The sequence below is a fragment of the Tinamus guttatus genome, unplaced genomic scaffold, assembly GCF_059628265.1.
Source record: "Tinamus guttatus ecotype Peru unplaced genomic scaffold, ASM5962826v1 Tinamus_guttatus_pri_ptg000655l, whole genome shotgun sequence".
NCBI classification, from domain to species: Eukaryota; Metazoa; Chordata; class Aves; order Tinamiformes; family Tinamidae; genus Tinamus; species Tinamus guttatus.
The window spans coordinates 1-7,637 of record NW_028289189.1 but is presented as its reverse complement, the minus strand read 5'-3'; the positions used below and the strand labels follow the sequence as shown (position 1 = coordinate 7,637).

The 7,637-nt window shown below is 66.4% G+C and overlaps 1 protein-coding gene across 1 annotated transcript; it reads left to right on the top strand.

Moving 5' to 3' along the window:
- Positions 1-1,636: 1,636 nt before the first annotated feature.
- Positions 1,637-5,832, top strand: SP2 (Sp2 transcription factor). The gene is made up of 6 exons (XM_088536258.1): positions 1,637-1,698; positions 1,777-2,724; positions 3,264-3,564; positions 5,123-5,297; positions 5,402-5,595; positions 5,715-5,832. Exons 1-6 carry the CDS (start codon positions 1,639-1,641, stop codon positions 5,813-5,815), a joined length of 1,779 nt encoding a protein of 592 aa, XP_088392384.1. The 5' UTR covers positions 1,637-1,638; the 3' UTR covers positions 5,816-5,832.
- Positions 5,833-7,637: the final 1,805 nt, after the last annotated feature.

Below are 7,637 nucleotides of genomic sequence, written 5' to 3'. Positions count from 1 at the left end.
TTCATGTGCTCTCCGTGCACTCCCGTGCGCTCTCCGTGCGCTCTCCATGTTCTTTCTATGCTCTGCCATGTGCTCTCTGTGTCCTCTCCGTGCACTCCCATGCACTCTCCCTATGCTCCCCATGTCCTCTCCGTGCTCTCCCATATGCTCTCCGTGTCCTCTTTGTGCTCTTCCGTGCACTCTCCGTGTCCTCTTTGTGCTCTTCCGTGCACTCTCCGTGTCCTCTCCGTGTGCTCCCATGTGCTTTCCATGTGCTCTCCGTGTCCTCTCCGTGCGCTCCCCATGCGCTCCCATGTACTCTTCATGCGCTCTCCGTGTGCTCTCCGTGTCCTCTCTGTGCTCTTCCATGCACTCTCCGTGTCCTCTCCGTGTGCTCCCATGTGCTCTCCGTGTGCTCCCCGTGTCCTCTCTGTGCACTCTCCATTCGCTCCCATGTACTGTTCATGCGCTCTCCATGTCCTCTCTGTGCTCTTCCATGCACTCTCCGCGTGCTCTCCGTGCTTTGTCCATGCTCTCTCCGTGCGATGCCGGAGTGGGGCCGGCTTTCAGAGGTGCCCCGGGAAAGCCCCACACATCCCTATTCCTGGGATGGCCGTAGTTCCCTGCTGGACAGCAGGATGTGTTCAGCAGTGGCAATAAAGGGAGTTGGAGCCGGACGAGTTTTCCCTGGCACCTTGTCCAGGCAAATAGTGTGCAGCTCTTGAGCTGAACAGCAAGGGACAAATGGGGCAACTAGGGACCTTGCCAAGGGAGGCGCCACAAGTGAAGTGTCCTCCTTGTCTCGCACAACAGACTTGGCAAAACGTGGTGTTGGGAGCTCTCTGCCTGGCTCCCTGCGTTGGGCCTTTGGAGGGGCCTCGTCCGGCGGCGGCTCCGTCCCATCCCGGCTCCCTGGAGCTTTCAGCACCCCCCGTTTTGTCCTCCCCGCGTCTCCCCACGCGGTTCCTGCTCCAGAGCCGCTGCCTCCTCCCGCGGGGCCTCCCCGGGCTGCTGCTCCTCCCGCTCCCAGACCCTCTGCCAGCCAACGCAGCAGCCTCGTCTTCCCTCAAGGGACCTTTCCATTCCATAACGCTCTGCAGCAGCATCCCCGGATCACCGGAACGATGCTTTTGGCAGCCTGGAAAAACCCGATTCCGTACCAAAGCGCCGTCCTGCCCTCTGGAATTCCCAGAGGTGCAGCCAGGAGGAGCCGGGCGACGGCCGGCGCGTGGGGCCACGGGCTCCGCGTGGGCTCCGTAGCCTCAACCCCTTCCCGTGCGGGGCCGGGGCAGAGCCGCAGGGCTCCGTCCGCTGCCCCGGCCCCTCCGCTTGGTGCCCACGGGAACCGGGAACCCGGGGACATGCGCAAAGATCCGGGGCGCTTTGCGGCGAGAGGACGGGATGGTGGCGTCACTGCAGCCCGTGTGGCGCCTTCCGCGCTGGCTTGGCCTGGGAGTTTATGGATTTCCCAGCGGTTTATTGATTTCCCTGGGAGTTTATTGATTTCCCGGGGGGTTATTGATTTCCCGGGGCTTATTGATTCCCTGGGGGTTTATTGATTCCCCGGGGGTTATTGATTCCCTGGGGGTCTATTGGTTTCCCGGCGGCCCCGCCGCTCTCACGTGATGTCCGCGCTTGTCCCTGCAGGGCAGAGGCAGGATGGCCGCCACCGCCGCCGTGAGCCCCAGCGAGTACCTGCAGCCACCGGCCAGCGCCCAGGTGAGCCCCGCGCGCCCCGCGCCCGCGGCGGCCCCTGCGCCCGGCCCTAACGCCACCGTGTCCCCCCGGCTCCCGCAGGACTCGCAGCCGTCGCCGCTGGCCCTGCTCGCGGCCACGTGCAGCAAGATCGGGCCGCCCGCCGTGGAAGCCGCCGTGACGCCTCCTGCTCCTCCTCAGCCGGCGCCTCGCAAGCTCGTCCCCATTAAGCCTGCGCCGCTCCCGCTGGGCTCCGGGAAGAGCAGCTTTGGGATCCTCTCCTCCAAAGGGAACCTCTTCCAGATCCAGGGCTCTCAGGTTGGCACCTCCTACCCCGGCGGGCAGCTGGTTTTTGCCATCCAGAACCCAGCAGTGATCAACAAAGGGGCCCGCTCGGCCGCGAACGTCCAGTACCAGCCCGTGCCCCAGCTCCAGGCTGCGGGACCACAGGCCATCCAGGTGCAGCCCAACCTCACCAACCAGATCCAGATTATCCCGGGCACGAACCAAGCGATCCTCGCGCCTTCCTCTTCCTCCCACAAGCCCGTGCCCATCAAGCCGGCCCCGGCGCAGAAGGGGGCAGCGTCGCCGGCGCCGGGCGCGAGCAGCGTGGTCAAACTGAGCGGTGGCAGCAACGTGACCCTCGCCCTGCCCGTGAACAACCTGGTGAGCGCCGCCGAGCCCGGCGCGCAGGCGCAGGGCGTCGCGGAGAGCCCCTCGAAAGCCGGCAAGAAGCCCCGCAAGAAGGTGATGTCCCCGGCGCAGCCCGTGGCCGTGGCCGAGCAGGTGGAGACGGTGCTGATCGAGACCACGGCCGAGAACATCATCCAGGCGGGCAGCAACCTGCTCATCGTGCAGGGCCCGGGCGCGGGGCAGCCGGCCGTGGTGCAGCAGGTGCAGGTGGTGCAGCCCAAGCAGGAGCCGCAGGTGGTGCAGATCCCGCAGCAGGCGCTGCGCGTCGTGCAGGCCGCCTCCGCCACCCTCCCCACCGTGCCCCAGAAATCCAGCCAGAACTTCCAGATCCAGGCGACGGAGCCCACCCCTACGCAGGTACCCGGTGCCTTCCCTGCCCCGTTCCAGCCCTGAGCGAGGGGTTGAGAGCTGCCGACCTGCCCCTCCTGGCAGCAGCTTTGGGCAGCCGGCCGTGGTTGTGAGGATCCCCTGGCGGCCAGGAAGGGTTGGGAACGTCGCCGTTCCCTCAGCCAGGCTTTATCAAGCCTCTCTTTGGTGGGTGCCTGTTTTCCCAGGACTTGTAGGAATGCAGCAGCCTCGAAGCCTCTGCGGTGCTCCCAGGCTGGGTTGGGATGAGGCAGCTGCTCCAGGAGCTCTTGGGAACAGCGGGAGGTGGGAAAGGGCCCCGTGCCCCTGGGCTGCATGGTTGGCGCTGCCTTTGGGAACCTGGGTCCGAGGGAAAAGCCCTTCGGTGCCGTGCGAGGCCGGGGCCCCTGCAAGAGGCCCAGGGTTTGCAGGTGCCCGGGTGACCCTGCTGCTGCTCTCAGGCTTGTCACAGCCCCGGGTCGTGGCCGCGTGGGGAGGGAGACGTTTTGCCCGGGTGCCGGCGGCCCCTCCGATTCCTCTCCTCCCGCCAGGTCTACTTCAAAACGCCCTCGGGGGAGCTGCAGACCGTGCTGCTGCAGGAGGCCTCGGCCGTGGCGGTGGCCCCGTCGGGGACGTCGTGCGGCAGCCCCGCGCCGCGCGGCGCCGGCGCGGCGGGCAGCGCCAGGAAGGCGGCGCCGCGCAAGGAGCGTCCCCTGCCCAAGATCGCGCCGGCTGGCGGCGTCATCAGCCTCAACCCGGCGCAGCTGGCGGCGGCGGCGCAGGCCATGCAGACCATCAACATCAACGGCGTGCAGGTGCAGGGCGTGCCCGTCACCATCACCAACAGCGGAGGTGGGTCGCGCGGCCGCGGGCCCTCAAGCTGCCCTCGCTGCGGGAGGGAGGCCTAGGGTGGCTCTGGTGGCTCTGCGGGTGTCCCCAAGCGGGTCCCGCTGAGCGTGGTCAGCACGGGGGGGTGACAGGCGGCCCCCCAGGCTGTGCTCATGCCAAGCTGCAGGGCAAAGTGGCCGGGTCTGGGGCCCGGATCGGCTCCGGGTGCTCCGAGCTCCACTTGGGATGGGATGCGCTTCCTTGGGAGCGCCGGGACTCGGCCGTGCTGGGACACGGGGCTCCAGGGGGGCCAGCAGCGACGCCAGCAGCGAGTCCCACGGGACACTGGAGGCCAGCGCCAGGGCCAGGACGTTTTCCCTTGTTTATCCACCTTGTTCCCAGGCGGATGAGGTTTTTGGCTCTGTAGCAGCTCCCAAGGCACTGCCGCTCGCTCGGAGCGAATCCAGCCCTTGGGCTGCTCCATGGGACGAGCGTGTCCCAGAGCTCTCGCAGGGAAAGTCAGACACAGCCCCCGGCCTGTGCTCGGGGGTGTCTGCGAGCCCAGGCGGTGCCGGGGACGGCACGTCTCCCTCCTGGCCCTGGCCCAGCTCCCCGGCCCCTGCGCAGCCGTCCCCAGCCCACGCGCGGTGCCGTTCGCTGCAGGGAGCCGGGAAGGAGCTCGTGTCTGGGAAGCTCCTCTGCTTCCCGAGCCGGAAAGACCTGCTGCTCTTCCGTGGTTTCCCTCGGCAAGAACCGGCGGGCATCCCGCTCGGATTTGCAGTCTGTCCTTTCTTGCTTGACTCAACTACGTCAGCATAAAATCGAGCCGGGTGCTCCGCGGCGGCTGCGCTCGCTGACGGGGCTGCTTTTGAGGGGGTTTTGATTGCTGCTGCGGGTGCAAATCTGGGGCGCGCGGTGCGTGCGGGGAGACGCCGCAGGCAGGTGCCCCGGGACCCGGCTGCTGCCGCTGCACAAACAGAATGAGCTGAGGCAGTTCTCAGCCTGGCTTCCCCCGGGACGTGCCCGGCTCCGGAGCCTCTTCTCCCGGCGGACGTGGATTTGCTCTTCCCCTGCCGCCATCTGCAGCCCCCGCTTTGCGGTGGCCCTTTCCGTGCTCGGCCGCCGGCTCCCCGCGCCGCTCCGGCCCCGCTCCCGCCCGCTGACCCCGTGTTCTTCTTTGCAGCCCCGTCCCGGCTGCCGGGTGCCGTGCGAGGCCCCGGCGCGGCCGCGTCTGCGAGCGCCCCAGCGTCCAGCGGCCCTTAGGGTCCGGGGTAAGTCCCGTTTTTTTGGTCAATATATTGCACGTTTTTTCAAAGTTTCTTTTTTGTTTCCTCTTTGGTCATTGCCCCACCCCGAAGGGTCAAAGCGAAAACTTTGAAAAACCGCACAGTATATTCAGAAAAAAGGGACTTACCTGCCCCGCGCGGGGGCCAGCACGTGGCGGGGCCGGGCTGCACGCGGGGCCGGGGGCGCTGAATGTTCCCTGGGGCCTCTGCTGGGGACCCGTCCCACCCCGCGAGGACCCGACGCGCGCGGCCGGGGCCTCCCCGGGCAGAGCCTCAACCCCGCTGTCCCCCCGCAGGCCAGCAGCAGCTGACGGTGCAGAACGTGTCCGGCAACAACGTGACCATCAGCGGGCTGAGCCCGACCCAGATCCAGCTGCAGATGGAGCAGGCGCTGGCCGGGGAGCTGCAGCCGGGCGAGAAGCGGCGGCGCATGGCGTGTACCTGCCCCAACTGCAAGGACGGCGACAAGAGGTGAGCGGGCGGCGGGGAGAGGAGGGCGCCGTGTCCCCTGTCCCGGTGCCCGAATGTCCCCGCGCTGGCTGACGCCGGCCCCGTCGCCGTGTGCCCCGCCGCAGGCCGGGGGAGCAAGGCAAGAAGAAGCACATCTGCCACATCCCCGAGTGCGGGCGCACGTTCCGCAAGACGTCGCTGCTGCGCGCGCACGTGCGCCTGCACACGGGCGAGCGCCCCTTCGTCTGCAACTGGGTGTTCTGCGGCAAGCGCTTCACGCGCTCCGACGAGCTGCAGCGGCACGCGCGCACGCACACAGGTCGGTCCCGCTCCCGGTGCCCGCTCCGCTACCGTCCGGCCGTTCCGGAGGACGGTGGCGGCGGAAGGGACCCGCCGTGCGAACGGCGCCCGCGCCGACCGCCGCCGCTCTCCCCGCAGGTGACAAGCGCTTCGAGTGCGCGCAGTGCCAGAAGCGCTTCATGCGGAGCGACCACCTGACGAAGCACTACAAAACCCACCTGGTCACCAAGAACTTGTAGGGGCGGCAGCCGCTGCCGCGCGGCGCCCCGGCCGCGCACGCGGGCCCTGCGAGGGCTGCGCGGCGCCACCGCGTCCCCGCGGAGGGGCCGTCCCTGGGGACGTCGTCCTTCCCTCCCAGCGCGCAGGAGAAGCCTCGTGGAAGGGCGCGAGGAGCCCGCGCTCCTTGCGGACGCCCCGGGACCGAGGGCTCTACCCGGAGCCGGGGCCGGCGCCGCGTCCCCGTGGGCGCCCAGGGGACGGCACTCCGGTGCAGCCGGGCCCAGAGAGCCTCCACAGCACATTCCTACTTTATATTTAAAATCTATAAATAGCTATAAATATCTCTATATAAACCCCTTTGGAAGGTCCCTTTTTTCTATGGAGATCGTTGCCTTATGCTCCTCGCTCCTGATTATGAACACTGTGTATTGTGAGTGCTTTTTTTAACCTTTATTTAATTGCTCCCTTTTATGATGCTGTCCATCCCATTGCCTCTTTTCTCCTAACGTTTCTTTTCCAATAATGAAGTTTATTTTCTCTTCTCTCCAGAGATTTCTTTCTTCTCCCCCGTTTTGTTTCCAAATGATGTGGCATTTCCTTTTGCATCTTGAGACTCTAACCCCCCTTCCCTTCCCACGTGCCGCCCTCCCCAGTGTGTACAGTGTACATTGTATCATAGACTATATTGCTTTTGTGTTTACTACATGTTTAAAAACATATGGCTTGTTATTTTTGAGCTTTTAAATTAAACAGATCCACTTTATTTTTTAGTTGTAACTGCCCCAGGTTGTTTTCTGGCTTACGTGACAGATCTGTTCTACTTTATTATCTGTAAGTGGCTGCCCAGGGTGGAGTCGGCCAGGAGTTTTTCTTGCTAAATAAATTCAGTCAGCAGAGGCGAACGCCGCGTGTGCCGCCGAGGCTCCTTTCTCCCGAGCGCGGGAATGTGCGGCTGGATGACCCCCGGGATGTCCCGGAGCATCCCAGAAATCCCCCCGTTGGGAATGTCCTGGCTGCGGCCCCGGGGCGGCCAAGAGCCGAATCGAAGCCGTTGAGCGGGCGCGAGGGCCGTGGGAGCAGAGCTGGCACTGGGAAGAGAGCCAAAAGGAAATTTATTTCCAGGAAACCAAACAGTCGTCGGGACCGAAGTTTGTCATGAGAAACAGGCCTGGGCCGGGGCTGGACGGGGGGAGCTCCGGGGGTTGGGGACAGCTCCGCTGCCCGGCCCTGCTCCCCTGCTCCGGGGACGGGCTCGTTCCAGGGGGGATCCGGCCTCCGTCCCCGGCTGGTGACGCGGGAGCCTCCCGGCCCTGCTCCCCATGGACACGGGATGCGCCACCGGGATGTGGATCCCGGCCCGGCCGGAGGCGCCGCTGGCTGCGGTTCCTGCTGGGCAGAGGGTCCCCTGTCCCTGCGCCCAGGCCCTGTCCCCTGTCCCCCCCATCGCTGCCTTGTCCCCAGCCCCTGTTCCCGCAGTGTCCCCCTACCCTCACTGCTCTTTTCCCCGCAGTGTCTCCGTGTGTCCCAGCCCCCGGCCCCTCAGGTACCCACCAGGCCACAACCACAGCCCTTTCCCCTCTCAGTGTCCCCGTGTCCCAGCCCTGTCCCCTCGGGTCCCCGTTCTCCTCCCCGCCCCCCGGGGACACTGCACCTTTAAGGGCCCCTCCATGCGTCTGTTTACAGCTCTGACACCACTTCCTGGTCCCCGGGTCCCGCCCCCGCCGCCTCCCCCTATTGGCTGCGCGGGCGCCCCCTCCGCCTCCCCATTGGCGGCCCGCTCGCCGCCCCCTCCTCCCCGCCAAGCAGCGGCGGCGGGGGGCGTGTCCGTGGGCGGGGCTTGCC

What these genes read in the sequence shown, in the direction of transcription:
- SP2 (XM_088536258.1), top strand. Translation starts at nt 1,639, where the DNA reads ATGGCCGCCACCGCCGCCGTGAGCCCCAGCGAGTACCTGCAGCCACCG. An exon ending in AGCCACCGGCCAGCGCCCAG is followed by an intron (nt 1,699 to 1,776) that starts GTGAGCCCCGCG and finishes CGGCTCCCGCAG; the next exon opens with GACTCGCAGCCGTCGCCGCT. An exon ending in GCACGCGCGCACGCACACAG is followed by an intron (nt 5,596 to 5,714) that starts GTCGGTCCCGCT and finishes CTCTCCCCGCAG; the next exon opens with GTGACAAGCGCTTCGAGTGC.